Source organism: Perca flavescens, chromosome 16 (assembly GCF_004354835.1).
Source record: "Perca flavescens isolate YP-PL-M2 chromosome 16, PFLA_1.0, whole genome shotgun sequence".
NCBI lineage: Eukaryota > Metazoa > Chordata > Actinopteri > Perciformes > Percidae > Perca > Perca flavescens.
This window is the reverse complement of record NC_041346.1, coordinates 25,792,216-25,809,758: the sequence shown is the minus strand read 5'-3', so window position 1 is coordinate 25,809,758 and position 17,543 is coordinate 25,792,216. Positions and strand designations below refer to the sequence as shown.

At 38.3% G+C, this 17,543-nt stretch overlaps 1 protein-coding gene across 2 annotated transcripts in view; it reads right to left on the bottom strand.

Moving 5' to 3' along the window:
• The window catches only part of mast4 (microtubule associated serine/threonine kinase family member 4), a 93,077-nt gene that overhangs the window by 65,045 nt on the left and 10,489 nt on the right, over nt 1–17,543 (bottom strand). For both annotated transcript variants that reach the window (XM_028601040.1, XM_028601041.1), the window contains exons 2-3: nt 10,712–10,865; nt 2,472–2,605 (exon numbers count right to left, since the gene is read on the bottom strand). In XM_028601040.1, the coding sequence (XP_028456841.1) occupies nt 2,472–2,605; nt 10,712–10,865 (288 nt within the window). The remainder of the gene's footprint in view (nt 1–2,471; nt 2,606–10,711; nt 10,866–17,543) is intronic.

Genomic DNA, 17,543 nt, shown 5'->3' with positions numbered 1-17,543 from the left:
AATGCCTTGATTTTAGTAAAGTTAGTACACAGTCATAGCCATAAATGCAATGGTACTAATAATTGGCATAATTTCTTTCGGTGTTTCGGTTTTGGTTTCCTCTTTTTCGGTTTTCGGTTTCGGCCAAGAATTTTCATTTCGGTGCATCCCTAGTTGAGAATAAGAACAATACAACATTTGAGCTGCATATTACAGAATATATTTGATTGCATACTGTATACATCCAAATGAATGAAGGGAAAAGTGTGGGAAGAAAAAAAAAAAAAAAAAAACAGCATTGGCAATCATTAGTTTCACCAGAGGAAAGTAATTCTACAGGCCCGGGCAAAATTGCAGCAGATTGAGGACTGGACTCGTCTTCAGAAGAGCTGAAGGCAGTGTGTTTCAGCGTGGAATCTCCTACAGTAAGGACGTGCAATGAATTTTCTCACATCGCAGTGGATGCACTAATTGCTAATCGGTCTCATTATTTCCTTTTACATGAAAACTCATTTTTGGAAGTGGAGTAGTGCAGCACGGCATGTAGTACAGGGGGCATGTCATGCACCACGGGCGTGCATTGCACCCCAATGCTCTTTCTTAGCAAAAAGCCCAATTTCAACCATCTATCTGTGGTCCCATTTGATGAATGAATTCTGAGGAAAAAATGTGTCTGCTGGGTCCCCATGACCTTACACTTACAGCCTCATCTGAGAGGTGAGTGCAGAGTCATTCACGGCTCAAAGTACACTAAGAGCACTTACACCAAATACTCTTACTACTTCTTAATACTTTCCGATATGATCTGATACAGAGAAGCTCTTAGTACTGTAGATGAATGTAGAGCTATAACAATTCAAAATTTTGCTGTACAATTAATTGTCAGAAGACAGAAATAATTGTGATTGACAATATAACTGTCTCTTTAAGTAAAATTGGAGGAAATGCATGTGGCTAGAGACCCTGAACCTCTCCTGCTGAAGTGTCCTTGAGCAATATACTGAATCCCTACCAGCAAGGAGTTCTGCTGTGTAGCTGCTCGCATGCTGTAACCTTCCTGTGATGGCTGGCAATTAAAATAAATGCCTATGGGGATCAGTAGAACCTTATTATAAAAATACAAATATCTTAAAATACTGGTGAAAATGTTAAAAGACTGATTCACGTCATCAAGACATAAACTGAACTAACACATCGACTGGAGGAATTATCCACTGGAGGACAATTACGTTATAGGAAATCATGTATTCATTCACTCTGCATGGCACAATAACCAAAGGGATTAATGTCTGGCTTTTAAAAGCATAAGGATACATGTGTTTTAGTTCTGAACACTGAAAATGCACTAGCGCCCCCTAGTGTACAGAATTAGTTCAGATATTTTGTACCTGTCTCACAAACTGTATTATGTTATTAGTGTAAACAGGGTCACTATGATGTCATGAGCCATCTGAGAAATAGTTCAAGTTGCCGTGCCTTTTTCTGGGTTGAATCACTTAGATCACTAATGGTATAAGTGTCAGTTTCTAAAATAAACGGTCACAGTAAATTCACCCACACACAAGCACAGATGCACATATTTATGCACACACACATACACGTTTTTAATTAAATTAACCTTTTCTCTAACTGATACTGAGCACGCACTGCGAATGACTCATAGCCTAGCAGCATTGGATTAGCCTCTGCTTTTGATTGTATCTCACTCCTGAGACAACAAGATCACGATCTGTCAAAGTCATCTGAAAGAACACGCTGAAGGACACCTCTGTCTTCATGACTTCATTCGGTTCAAACTACAGCAGGGACGCACTTGGACTTCTTCAAAATGTGGCTATATTTGTAAGTAGGTTTTTCTTCGTCATATGTGTTTACATTTTTAAGCCTTTAGACTTTAAATGCATTTTTGTAACTCTGTAAAGACATGCACCAATCTTAAATAGTTGTCTTTCTCAATGCATTTAATTATTGTTGATAAATGTGAACACTTGTTATGTTGCATGGGTTTTTAGGTTTTGTAACCAGAGAAATAAATACATTTATAAAGTATTTTTCAGCAAAGTGCTTTAAATAAATCTGCAGCAGTGACAGATAAGAGTCATTAACAAAACATACAGGGCATTCATTAAACCAGAGTTCAACTACAACCAAAAATAAAACAGGTAAAAATAAATTGTAAATGCATTTGATCACAGTTCACAGGCACATACAAGAGAATTTGAGTATGTTGCATGTGTGCAGGAAAATGTTTGAACATGACCATGTTGTTTGATATTTTGAATTATCCTCATAAAATAAGTTTGATTACCATGGAGTGTTGATTTTTATTTATTCAGACATGGTTATAAGCAAATTACCTGTCCCCTATTACCTAACATCTTCAACTACACAGAGCAGCTTTTGTTATGAACAAACTGTTCAGGATGAGGTAATGGGAGCATAGATCAGGATGCAGAATATTGTTGTGGGGTCATGATTAAGGAAGTACTCACCATGCTGGAGGTGAGGGAGGGGTCTGACTTTCCGAGGTTCAGGGAACACATACGGACCAGGTTAGACATCTCAGATGACGGCTGCCAAGCTGTGTGTGTCTGCTGGGGGTGGGAGGGTAGCAGAAGGTACTTTCCTGCAGAGAAACAACAGGAGAGGTTCAATTCATGTTTCACATTTTGGCAGTTTCTCCAAAGAGTGATTTACCCCCCAATTAAACTTCTCATATAACTTTTCAAGATATAATCAGAGGTGATATTATCCATTATTTTACAAAAGAGCAAATATTATTATTTTTTTTTAAATCTATAAAAACACCTTTTTTATTCTTCATTTCTCTTTCAATAATAAATCCTCAAGATTCATCTTGTGACCCTTAAGTTGGGAACCACCGGACTAAAACACCCAACTGTAGTAAAAACTAGTGCCACCTCACCCAGCTACAACAGTAAAATGCTGCTTACACATCAATGCATCAGTTTTAACTGTCTAAGGATGTGATACAGAGTAATATATCAGTCAAAGGGGCTGTTTTTCTTCATAATAAGTACTTTTACTTCTGATACTTTAAGTACATTTTGCTAATATTCTTCTGTACTTTTACTTTAAGTATTGTTTACATTAATATATTGGTACATTTACTTGTTTTCACCACTGTGCAGTTGTAAACAAGCTTTGTCGTACTACAGTAAAAAACTACTGTCACACTCCACCACCCCTGACCCATAGGAGGGAGTTAATGGGGAAGACAGTACAGGTCAAATTACTGTACATACCAGTAACTAGAGATGCACCGATTACAACTTTCTAGGCTGATTCAGATTTCCGATTTTAATTGAGTTAGGCCAGCCGATACCGATTTTAGCCGATTCCGATTTTATTTTTTCTTACCACTTTACAGCAAACACATATTTATTTTCTATCTTTTCTTTAATAGAACATTTTGCACAGAACATAGAACATTTTTTGAACAGATAATGGATCACTATAAAATAGAACTATATAAATTACTCCTGGTGTGGGAAATTCACACACATCTAAAGTGCAATGAACCATTTCCTTCTTTTAACTTTATCTAATATCCAACTAACAAAATGTGACTTGGGTTTTTGGTGTTGTCCCTCCACGCCCTACTTTTTCCTTGCAGGTGTTGCATATTGCAAACTTGTTATTTTCTGCACATGTGCTGAAGAATTTCCAAACAGTTGACATGTTGCAGGTTAATTCACGAGGTTCCCTACATGTGCGAGAATAGCGCCGACACGCACTTCACACCGCAAGCAGGTACACGCAACACACGGCGGAAAAGTTGAGAGAAAGGAAAAAGAGACTGTGCTGTCGCGTCCGTGTGTGCATGCGTGCGTCCTTGAGAACTGTAACTTGTATAAATATGTTGTCAGTTCATTGTAGCGTTGACCGACATATGTCAGACTGACCTGCTGGTTGCCGGTCATGGCCGAGCATGTGAAAACCGTCCAATTCCGGTCACCGGCCGGTCTATCGGTGCATTTCTACCAGTAACATAAGATAATCAGAGCTATCTGTTCTTGCTAGGAGTATAAAGCTGAAGCCCCTGACCCTGACCCTGTGCAGCCAGGCAGGATGTCAAAGGGTTAAATTAGAGGGGGAAAAAGCCCATTAAGAGATCACTGACAATCTAAACATTACATAATCAAAGCCCCAAACAAAGTCTGATGATGGTCAGTAAATGGCATGACAACATGAGTTCTGTATAATAATATTGTTTGTAAAACTTAAATAAAAGCTCCCTGGGCTGGCACCTAGATGGCACCAAAATACTGCTTTCATCTGCCCTCTTTAATCCTAAAACCTCAGTACACCAAGGCAAGACAAAGATTAAATCATAACATAAGCAGCCTCAGGATCTGAATCAGCCGCTCTTATTGCACCGCTGGCACTCCATGGATTGAAAAATCATTTGTTTAAGTGTTGTCACTCTTTATCCACATGTGAATATTTCCATTTCCTGTTCAAGTAAACATTCGAGGAGACAGAGAAGAGGATTAACCATCTTGGCACAGTGAAGGAAGAGAAGATAAGTAGACAGTGCTCAGAACATAAAGGGAATACGTCAAGCTCAGATGGCCTAAAGCCACACATCATCAGATGTGTTCAACTTTTATGAACTGGAGAAGGCTGGGTTATAAATTTACTGTCCTGCGAAGAGCAAAACATGAACTGAAAATGACAGATTTCAAACACTATTGCTGTCTTAAAGACATGCAAGTTAATTTAGAGTTGCACTTAATGCGATCGATTTAGCCATTTTTTGCAGTGCTGTTGGCTACGTCCTGGTTTGATTGAAGAATGTGTTTTCTTGTTTAGTTGTCTTAAGAGTTTCTCAAAATTGACTTAAAACCACCCGTAAAGCTGTGTTAATCTCATCCACGCTTGTCAACATTATTGTCTATTTTTTCTGTGGCATTTTTTCAAAGATGTACTGTAGCTAGATAGCTAGCAACGACTGTAGATATAGCAAGCTACGCAGGAAGATGACGTTGACATTCTCAATCCCACCTCCACCGCTCCGATTAGTCGACTGTTCCTCCAACCGACGGAAAGAGCCATCAATGGGCACAATACCAGACTTATCAGACAAATCAGATATGGGTGGCATTTCACATATTATAACAATATTGTGAGAATTGTGAATGCAATACATTACATTTTTTAAAATGCATGTCTTGCATTACAAACACACATATTAGGGGTGCTCTCTTGGCAATGGCCACATGGTTTGAGTCAGGTCAAGTCAGTGTTCTTTATATAGCTCAATATCACAAATTTGCCTCAAGAAACTTTGAAATCTGTATAGCATACGACACCATCCGTCCTTAGGCCAGGGATCATCAACTACATTTTTCAAAGGGCCAGAATTTTTTCAAGCAGACAGTATTTATACCTAATCCGCCTATTCTTGTTTTATATTTTCACTTTCTTACTGAATTAATGCTATATTATTTACATATATTAGTGTGAGCAAACTCCTAAAAAACATGACAACACGATCTCAGACTAGGAGGCAGTTTACTGAGGAGGGATGGTTAAAGTATGTGATTATGGAAATGTTGTAGTATGCAGTGTCCTGTAGGGCTGTCCTCGACTAAAGAAATTCTTAGTCGACTAACAATTATACAATTTTGTCGACTAATCAATTAGTTGATTAAATTGACAGAGTTGTGCGCTTTGAGAGGTGGTTAAGACTAGAAAAGCACAATATAAATGTAGTTAATTAACCATCTGTAAAACTGAGTTTCTCCACAATTAATCCTGCAAAAGCACCACTTTAAATCTTGTGTTTATCATAAATGTGCTCATAAGTTTCTTGGAAATGAGTAATTAAGCATGAATAAGCATAAAAAAATGACTAATCGACTAAAGAAATCTTAGTCGACTAAGACCAAAACGACCGATTAGTCGACTAATCGACTAAGAGGTGGCAGCCCTAGTGTCCTGATTGGTGGAAAATGCTTGCAGAAAGAAAGGCCTAAAAATGTCACTGTCAAAGAGCCTGAAGCCAAAAGTTGATGTGGAAAACTCAAGCTTTAATGATGAATGGACTGATAAGCAGGCTACGCATTCATCTTCTATGCCTCATTTGCAATAAAACGATGCTGCTGCAAAATAATACAACCAGCATCATCATCAAGAATGAAGAACGCGAACATAACAATTGCGTCATTCACGTGCATATTAAGTAGCCACATGCATATATTTTGCTCTAATACATCCATAGATTTATCGCTCCAGCGGAGAGGATGGTTTGTTCAGTCAGCAGTTAAGCTTACAAGAATTTGTCCAAATTTCAAGATTTGTGGCAAACTAAGATAAACAGTTAGACAACAAACCGACAGCTTTTGTTTTAGCTTGTTTGTAAAAATTCACTATTTGCAGAGTAGAACTGTGTTTGCGTAAAACAGCGCGGTGGACAAGAGTGGACTGTGCAGACAGAGCAGATTGAAATATAGCTTCCTACATGTTTATGCCTGTAGACAGGTGAGTGCGTTGATAAGTATTGACTTTTTACTCACGAAGGTTTTATTTTAGCCTACTTACAGTAACAAGCTTAGCGTTAGTTCATCTGCACCAGTGGCCGTTGGTAATCTTCTCTGTATTGTTCCCAGTCAGGTAGTGCATGTTGTAACGCACACACCTCTCGGCTCAGCTGTGTGTGGAGCGAGGGCATCGCTTTACAGAATCCCAGCATGTGAACAGAGATGCAAATACAGGGGGCTGGGTTTGTGCTCTAACTGTGTAATGTTACCTGCTGTAAATGCTGTAAATGCTTAATACCAGAACACATTTTTTCCTCTTCACATTTTCTGAATTCATGATTATTCTGCAGGCCGGACTGAAAGCTTTGACGGGCCGGATGTGGCCCGCCAGTTACTGATGGCTGCCTTAGGCTATCAAGACCCCTTGAGTCAGGAGACCCTTCTTGCGTTTCAGTCCCTATCTCTTTCTACCCATTTCCTCTCAACTCTCTACGGTCAACTCGGTCCCAATTAAGAGGCATGAAATGCTCCCAAAAAGACGTAAACAGCTTAAAGTTGCAGTGGTTAGCCTTTGTACTTTCAAAACACAAAAACAAGACTGAAAAGTTAACACTGCCTCTATTCATTTTAGCCGTCAGTCTTCTTTCTCAACCCAGATGATACTAGCAACATTTTTATCAAATCTTATGAAAATAAATCTCTGTTTATTCTTGAAATTGTCTTTTCCACTGCCGACAAAATCATAAGGCTCAGTTCTGGACCTGGATCTGACATGTACTGCTACAGTTCACTCATAGTTACACTGTGATCACTGTAGTAACATCAAGAGGATTAAAGAGAGACCAAACAGGATGAGGAGGGAAAATTGTGGTCCTTCCTTCCTTCCCGGCAAAATCTTTACTCACTAAAGCCCATCACGTCCCAGCATAAAGGAAATCTCTCTTCAGGCAGTACCCAACACTATTAGAAAGGAGTTATCAGGAGGTAGCAATGTTTTTTTTTTTTTAGATTCAACGCAGGTATTTGCAAGGTCAGACCACTCTGTTCCCGACCTTGTGCAGATGCCCAATGTTTCAAGCACACATCTGCTGCATGAATCATGATGTGGAAAATAAACGAACAAATTAAAAGTCTCTACACACACTGTCACTGTTCTACTGGGTTTCATTCAGTTGGACATTTTATATTAAAAGTGTCTCAGCCAAGGTAACTTATCCTTGCCAAATTCACCAAAAGGGTAAACAAGGCTTTCTGGCTTTCCAGGCATGTTATGCAAACTCAGGGTTGTAAACCATTAAAACTTTCATTTATCACACTATCATCGCCTCACAGAGAGAAAACTTGTCATTCCTCAGGGGGGTTAAAACACAAAACTTTTGTTTTAAATGTATTTATAAGCTGAGAGAAGTTGTTGTATTCCAAAATAAAGATGTGATTGTATTAGTCTTATACACATACTGTATAATATGGATTTCAAATTTCAAAGGAACAGCACTTAATGCCGTAACCACAAAATTTGAGCATTAAAGTCTATGGTTGTCCCTTACTTTCCTGGTACATGACATGAGTGAATTTATAGGCATACTTAGGCTCAAACATATATTTGTCTGACAGTTTCAATTTTTAAGTTTGATCATTCGATAATAAATTATTGTTATTTATAATGTTAAAGCATGTCTTAACCATTCCAGTATGTGCCCTCAGGTACTATGCCAGCTGCAAGCACGAACTAGCTATACTGTAACCAAAAATAAAATATCAACAAATACAATTATGTTGAAATCAATACCAGAAAGAAAACCCAATCTAACTCATCTTGCTTTAGTGACACAACCGGATCAATGAAAGTTGACTTGCTCCAGGTTAATGTTTGTTTATTCATCTGGTTTTTATGTAGACCGATTAGTACAGAGTAATGCATTAATTCAAAGCTGCACCTGATGAAAACACAATCTTTCATTGACTGTGAAAAGATCAACATTTTAATCAGTGAGATGAAAGTCCTCACAAGGAAATATAAGCTGTTCAAAGCCCTAAAACAGACAATCAGTCTGAGGTCTGAATGGAAGCAAACAAGGCTGCAGTCACAATAAATGAGCCATAAATCTGTAATTGTCCTGAGACAGGAATGTATATCATGTGAGCCAGACACCACTCCTCTAGCCAGAGGCAGAATAAAACTATACAGTTAACTCTTTCCATGCAGCAATGTTCTTCTCTTTCCCCTGTTAGTGGAACCTGGATATAACGTTGATGTGAAGTATGTTCTTGAGACCTTGAGAAGTAATATAGTAATTCCGACAGAAAAAAACTAAATCTGTTCAGGTAGTTTGTATTCGCCAAGTAAGTTCACTCTGCAGGATTTGCTACCGAATCTACCAACTTAAACCCTCAAATCATCACACACTGAATTGTACAATTCCAAGAGGATATCTCTCTGCTGACTTTACACATTCCTCATCACAGGAGCGCAGTCTTTTTCACAAAGCAGTGCCACTGACAGTAAAAAAGCAAGTGATAAGCTTCTTAGCTCATGTATTCTTCCTTATATCCTGAGACTAAGTGTGGCTGTAGAAATTACATTTTTTTTTACAATTTATTTGTACAATTACTACATTTTCAAACACAGTCCACACTTCAGTTAATCTTGTATGGAAAACAATAGGGGTGGGAATCTCTGGACACCATTCGATTATAAAATGTTTATTGATGCTTCTTGATGCATAATTTTTTATTTCTATACATGATTTATTTTCTCTCACTGTTTGACTACTTGCTATTTTAAAACAAATCATATTTGTAATGATTCATAATTTTTTTTAAACAGATGAATTTACTTCCATTATCTTTCATTAATACAAGAAACATGAAATATGGTTTCTCATGTTTGTTGTGTTCCCAAGCTCTTTGTCCAGGTACCTTTTTCTCTCAACTTCATAGAACTGTTATACACTAGCTTTTAAGCTAGGAAGTGCCAGTCAGACTGTATCCATCTGCGGTTGCTAACACTCAGCCGTCCTCACCAAAACTAAAGAAGTAGCATTGATGCTGCATCTCAAGAATTGCATTTAAAATGTCCTATTATTGACTTTTCTGCATCAAGACATAATCTTACAAGACAGAATCGTGATGCATCTAAGAATAGTTTTTTTTTCTCCCCAATCCCTAGAAAACAGTATACTTGAGAAGACTATAAAAGTGCATACAGGGGACATGGGCTAACACCCACTGGTGATGCATGTACACTTATAGGTCAGTTAAGCCAACAGTTGCTGAGAGAATTACCTGAATGACCTGATTGTGCAGTTTTTGCTCCAAGTCCTTCTAAACATGGTTTCTAATTTCAAGCATTTTTCACTAACATTAAATATTCATGGCTAATTAAGCAGTTAAAGTTGAAGTTTGGGGGAAGAAATATCTTTAGTTATTATTTAAGAGTTTAATCCATGAAAGAACTTCCATGCTCAAACCCCACAACTGTCATCTCAGTTTGTTTCAAATACTGCTATATCCTGATTGGTGCTCTGAAGTATGTGACATCACCTTTTTCCACTGTGCCCTGCCCCTTTAAAACCAGCAAATGTTTTTCACTACTTGCTGAAACTAAAAACAGTCATACATTCGAAGGGGAGTTTTTTTTACTTCAAAGCTTGTCCTCATGGAACTATTTTCTCCACAAAGAGTAGATAACACTAAACGGTTCACAGCAGAGTCTGTAGATTATCCTGATTATTCTCTTCTCTTAGCTTCTATTTTTCCAAGTCATTTTTCATTGCTTTGAATGAAACTTCACTCACTTCCATTGTACTGGGATGGTGGCACAAATCGGTGAGATCTCGAAACCACAGCAAAAAAAATAATAAATAAATAAATAAATAAATAAATACCAAGACAAAACTGGCTGGATGTCACTAAAGGTAAGAGGTCAACGTATTTTTGATTTGTGTGAAATTTAGACCCATTAAGGGGTATTAATTGTCCAATAAGGAGCATCCACATATTCTACAAGTGATAGACGGCCGTTGGTTTGTGGCCATTAATGCGATAATGATTGAAATAAACCGTTTTTCACGTGGATTATGAAAAAGGCAGCTGTTATAGTAGCAACTTTCCAAACCCTACAGTAAAACAGTGGCGTAGAATCAGTTACTTATAAATCCATCAATCTGGTAGTCTAAAGCAGCCCGAATACTTGCGAGAACCTAAAATGGGAATGAAATTATTACCTGTGAGACCACCCCCGAGACTCCGTCTTCGAACATGTTTTCCATCGTCACTGAGATGTCGCTTTAATTTGAGAGCAGGACTTAATCCCCGAGTCAACTCGGGGTTACTGGACTTCCTGAGGTAAGCGGAGGGAGGGTAAAGGATGTTGTCCAACTAGAGGAAAAGATAGAAAACAATCACAAGGTTAAAAAATACATTTAATGGTACTTGACGTTTGTGTTATAACCATATATAAATGTTTCGTTCTCCTAACCAATTAACCAGTCAACCTAACCCCAGACTAAGCCAGAAATCAGAGCCATTTTTCCATGGTAAGTGACACCAGTGACACCTTCTGATGATTGGCACCAAACGACAATTAAAAAAAGGGTAAGAACATGACTCATATAGTGGTTTGCCAATGTGTTGTGGAGCACGTAATGAGAGGGTAAAGTTTTTAGAGACCACAGCAACCTGGAAACATGCAGCAGTGAGATTTGATCTGATCCATAGTCAAAGTCTATTTTTGTAAAAACAGCCATCAGGAGGCCTGATGTACCGAACTATGCGAATTAAAGCTGCAAATATATAAACCACAGGTAACCACTCTAAGGGGAAGGACTCAACCTCCCGAATGATCTCTAGGAGGAGGATTCCAAGGGAAATTAGGTTCAGCTTATAGTTTGGAACAAAATGTAGTTCATGAATCACTTTCCCAATCCAAGACTTGTAATGTTGCCACACCCATGGCTGTTATGATTTTTGAATGAGTAACAGGACACTCTGAGCAATATGCCAGGCTGCCAAATGACAGTACGCAAATTATTAAAACGGATATGATGTCAGAGAGAGCGGTAGCAAAACATATTCTCATACAATGCTAGTGAGAAAAGTAACTTGTCTACATGAAGGAATATGGACAATTAAGAAATACATTATACACATCACACAACAGGTTGCACCAGCCCATTTGTATTCTCAGGAGATAATGACCTTGCAAGAAGCTCAGACCACATAACAATGCCCGGTGGTGAGGAAGAGGTCCTTCCTGAGAATACAAAGATATACTGTACATGGCTCAGACCATTCTGTGGAAGGAAACACACTCTGCTTCTCTACGGGAGGATTCATGATCCCAGTACAATTAAGGACAACTGAGACCAATTCTTTGTGGGGTGGCTTGGCCTCTCAATCACTGCAGAAATGTAGGAGTGACTAGGGGTGTAAGAAAAAAAAAAAAAAATCTATACACTTGAGTATCGCGATACTTTATTTTGCAATACTGTATTGATTTTCAAAAATGCAATATCGATTTTTTTTTTTTATTAAAAAATAAAAATATATTTTTTAAATTTTTCTTTTTTTTTAAACGTTCAAAATATTCATGTAAGACAGTGGTTCACGTTTATGTTGTATTTAAACCCCCTACTGCTAGATGGCTATGCTGAGACATACCACTAGTGTCCTTGCCTAACAGTGCCTAGCAGTGCCTGACTTTTTGCTAGAAGCTAACATTGTAGCTATGGCTGAACTTTGGCCTACTTTAGCATATAAACATTAGCTCACTAAGAACCTGTGAAACACAATCCCAAACTGTCAGTTTGATTTCCTGTGTACTGAATTGTTTACCTAAAGTAAACTGCTTTGACTTTTATGAACATAGTCTTTTTTTAAACATTAGTTTTTCAAAAAATTATACTTTAAAAAAAAATCTCAATATATCGCATTACGCACAATATTGAAATATATTGCAATATATTGAATTGTGACCCATGCATTGTGATACGTATCGTATCGCCAGATTCTTGCCAATACACAGCTCTAGGAGTGACACAGTGCAGATTTAAGTTTATTATATAGCATTATCATGGTCCCAACTATAGAAACACATCATTTTATGCAATAAAGTTTATCTTCAGTTATCACTTATAAATACAATAATTTGAGGCAATTGTTTGCAGCTCCGAATAAGGCACAAATAGACACTGTAAAATCAGGATCTCATGACCCTGACATGCCATAGCTCCGCAACAATGTTGTTCACTGTTTATCTGAAACATACTATATGTAATATGTCTGTGCATATTTCTACAATCCTCTGTCTGACCTGTAGTAGTGATACTGAGACACACACATGAAGAAAGGAAAAGAAACAGGAACAGTGCAGCAGGATGGTGGAAGATAAATTTTAGGGGTGCACGATTCAGGAAATGTCACGATTCGATTCAATATCGATTTTCAGGCTCAAGATTCGATTAAAAAATAAAAAATAAAATGTAAAAATATGAATCAATTTTTGGAATTCTATGAATCAATTTTGAATCGGTAGAGCTTGAATCGCAATTTTTTTGCACACCCCTAATAAATTACTTCTCAGCTATGTTTAAACACGGACATCAACTCTATTTCTATTGAGTCGGCATACAGTGCATGGTCACATTTCATGTACTTAATTTACTGCATTTACTCACAGAAGACATTTGCTTTATGATAATAAAAATTTGCATTATAGTTTGCCATTGCAACTATATGACTAAATGACAATTTTCTACAGAATATAATGACTGTCATGTTGTGCAAAAAGCTCAGTTTTGTCAGTTAGTTCAGTTAGCTGTGCAGCATTTAAGCTGGGCTAAAGATTTAATAACAAATAATATCTAGGTAGGAACTAGTTTGTGTGGTGCAACCCATATTAATTTAGTGACGTGTAAATCTCTATTTATTAAATATTCAAGTGATAACTAAACAGAGTTTGAACTTACAAACAGCTGTGCAACCATCTTCAGGTACAGAACATAAAGGCAAATACATTCAGATTAATCACAATAATAAAAGAATGGACAGAATGTTATGTCATTTTAAAGCTAACAGATAATAACCAAGCAATGCCTTTATAAGCAGCTTAGAGCTATGATCTGAAACAATCAGCTCTTGCATCATTCAGTCACATCGTTTATAGACGGAAGCAGCTTTCTCAGGACAGGTCGTTACGGTCTTTATGCCTGAACACCATGGACCCCAGTGATACATGTTGCATGTACTATGAATCGGGTCATAGTAGTCACCTCAACAGTGTTATTGGTCATAGTAGTCACCATAGTAGTTACTCATTGGTAGTGTCACCATGTGTAAGGTTTCTACGTCAAAGAAAATTAGATGCATTATATAGAAGTGGCTGTAATTCACTATCTTTCTTCATCTTCTTTCCTTCCTTCATCTTCTTGCTGTGAGAAATTTGTGCAGTATTTTCATTAAGGTCTTTTGTGTTTGGATTATTGCATACGTTTAAAAAAGACACAAGAAGAAATGCGATGTTTCTGTTTGTTTAGCTGTTTTACATGCAGATCACATAATATTAATAAACACCAGCAGATGACTTTAAACTGATAAAATCAAGCACGACAATCTGCGATTGCATCTTGCTATCTGTGCACTGGGTCAAAGTCGGAAGTTTAGAGGCGTGCGATATATTTTGGTGACATTTGCTTTTAACTTGACTATGCAAACATGAAATATCAATTAATCAATATATAAAAAAGACAAACAACGCTACTTGAGGATCAGTATGTGATGCAGAAAATGCTTTTACCTTTCAAAAAGGGCCATTAGGTATATTCTTGCTGCCTACTTAGAATAATGGTATGGTGGCATACAGCACAATCTGACCATTTTAAACCCAAGACAACAAACTGTATAAGCCTTGAATTCCTTGCAACCTTTTGCCTTCATCCTCCTGACTCAGTGTGTGCACCAAAACAAAAATATGACTGTGTGAAAAGTGTGGAGGGCTGCCAAAGCTGGCCAGAGTTTCATCTGATTTTTTTGGTCGGCTGAGTTTGTCAATATCAACCAATTATAAAAGATCATCTGGGTAATCTGTAAACCATTTTTCCTGTTCCATGATTATCTGAATTTAGGCAATTTATAAGAGACCTCACAGTAAGCTCTGTTATTAGAGGATATTAGTCAAATTTCTGTTGGTCCAAAACATCTGCATTTTAAAAGTGGGTGCCAGCACTTTAAATGCCAACTTGATTACGTGGTAGCACTGCAGTAAAAGCCAATAACAGTTGGCTCTGTGTGCACAGCGGGTAGCACACACATTGCCGTTTGGGCAGAAGCCAGTGCCCTTTCACCTACCATTCCTCCCTCCCTGCAGCAGAGAGCCACGCAGAGATTTTGAGAGCAAGATCAAACCTGACCTGCCCCTACTTCCTCCATCCTCTTTCCCCCCCCTCAGCTTCACACACACACTGACTAGTACCAACAACCCTTGGCTGTCAAAGCAAAGAATAGACAGCAAGCAAGAGAAATGAAGAAGGTGGACTGCAATACACGAAAACTTGGTTGTGTTTACCAACTGAAAGATGAGGCAATTTTAACTTGCATAAAATGTGTCACAACCGGAGACATTTATGTGCTGTTGCACCATCAACTTTCTATTAAGAATACGGAGTCTAATATTTACAAAAACAACCCTGATGCCCCTGTGGTCAATGATACCATGTAAACCACAATATCCGTTTAGCTCCTTCCTACTCTATTACTCACAAACACATGAGAATAATCCCTTATACTAATCACTAATACATTAAACCAGCAATGACTGCTTCTTTGGGGGGGCACAACACTGACAAATCACTGTTTTAAGTTGATATGGCAAACTTAGCAGAAAACGATTACCTATTCACAGTATCCAGCTGTTAAAAACCAACATTAGCATTTGTGTTTCGTGGTGAATGCAAGTCCAATATTCACTCCATTTTATCTCTGTTGGTTTCTACCAACTCCTGAAGGAAATATCTGGCTCTCTAGCTGCAAGATACAATAAAATCAGTGGAAGTAAGGAAAAGGAAATTAATCAAGTCAGACAATGTGCGAGAGAAATTATGAGAAAACAAAGAAATAAAATGTAATGCACGTAGGGAACGGTTCCAACATACTGTGGTTAAGTCAGAGTGAAGAAAGCAGAGCAAACCCTCACTAGATGTTTTGCTTCTACTGTTGACCTTTACCAGCCAAGACTACAAAAACTGCATACATTGGAGGTGGGTAAAGACAATCAGCTTTAGACAAGAGACATTTCTTCTATACCGGTATATACACAAGCATGCACAGCTAGCTACCTAAACAAACTGACAAGCAAAAAGAGCAGCAGGAAGAGCTGTATATCATACAAAGGCAAATTCAAGGCTGAAAGAGCAAAAAAACAAGGCTGCTGGCGATCAAGGACGACGACGACCTGGAACTAGTGGCAACGAAGGCTGACTGTGGCGTCGCCTCACATCCGCCCAAATCGCCTTTGTCTTGACCAAAAATTTGCACTGGAACACACCGCAGAGGCAGCCAACGGCCAAGTGCCACGTATGTTCAGCACATGCATGCAAGAAAATAACTGTCCTATAACAACAAGAGGTGGTAATTAATCGTCATTCAAAAAGGGAAACTGGATACAAATGTTGCTATGGTACCCACAACAAACAGCATTTGCCTGAATCAACAGTGGCAGAATCTAACAGACCGTGTAAATCTACACGTTTACAAAATAAATGTTAATAAACTAACATCCTACACCGTGAAATTTAATATAAAGACCGTAATAAATAGTCCTCTTTCTCTGCACCGTCTGCACTAGGGCTGTTGGAACGAATTCCGATAGTCGAAGATAATTTGAATTTATAAATGTGTTGGCTAACGTTAGCTAATCTCCCTCTTCTCGCCTTGGCCTACTCACTTGTGAAAACGAAAAGCTTTTATGTCATGTCAAGTCTGATGAACAATGAGTTAGTGGGAGTAAGAAACACAAGGCATTGTGAGGTAGGGTAAATGCTAGATCAAATCTGCTAGACACGTATTTAGGTTTAGGCATGAGGAGTGTGGATTGGTTAGGGTAAGAATAACTGGGTAAGGCAATCAGAGGCAGAATAAGGCAAAAAATAAGGCGGGCCACGAGGCACATCCTGTGGCGTCGACATGTCTAGTGGATCCGATCTAGCATCTACCATGACATAGGTCCCCTTCAGGCTAATGGAAGTTCCTCTAGTGGACAGAACGTGTAACAACAACCACCTGCTCATAGTGGCATTGACAATGCATAAGCAGCTGCATTTAAACATTAAATATTCGAATATAAAAAAAAAAAAAAAAAAAAAGATTTGAACGGTATTATAGAGGAAGATTGACAGCTTTAGTCTGCACCCGTAAACAATTAGCCCCCTAGAAAGCAAGCTAGCATGCTAGCCAGCCGGCCGGTCGGTCTCTAAATTAGTAGTATGTAACAACTTATTGTTTTATTCACACGCTCTTGTCACATCGTAGGAAAGCACATGAGTGACAACTTTGTCTGGCTATTTTTCTGTAACCAGTGTAGCATGATGGCATGTTTAGTGGGGGGCAGTGGGGTCCCTCCGCCCCGCTCCCACCGTAGGGAGACTTCTTTGCTGAGAGAACGGATGACAGCCCGGGAGATGGACAGTCTGGTTAGCCATCTCCCGATTTCTGCCGTCTTCCCGGCGGGGAGTGAAGCAGAGGGACCGTAGGGTCTGTTAGATTCTGCCACTGTTGATTCAGGCAAATGCTGTTTGTTGTGGGTACCATAGCAACGTTTTTATCTAGTTTCCCTTTTTGAATGATGATTAATTACTTAGTTAAGTTAATTACTTAATCTTTTAAAATAAATGTCACTGTTAAAATAAACACACCTACACAAGTAGTTATGTATCTCGTTGTACATACGTTGTGCAAAAATTGTTATTCCAAATCGTTCAAACCTATGTGTTTTTAGAAGGAACATTCAAATATAATTTTTGGCCAGTTTGACAGCTCTTGTGTATTGGATTGAGCAGATGAGCT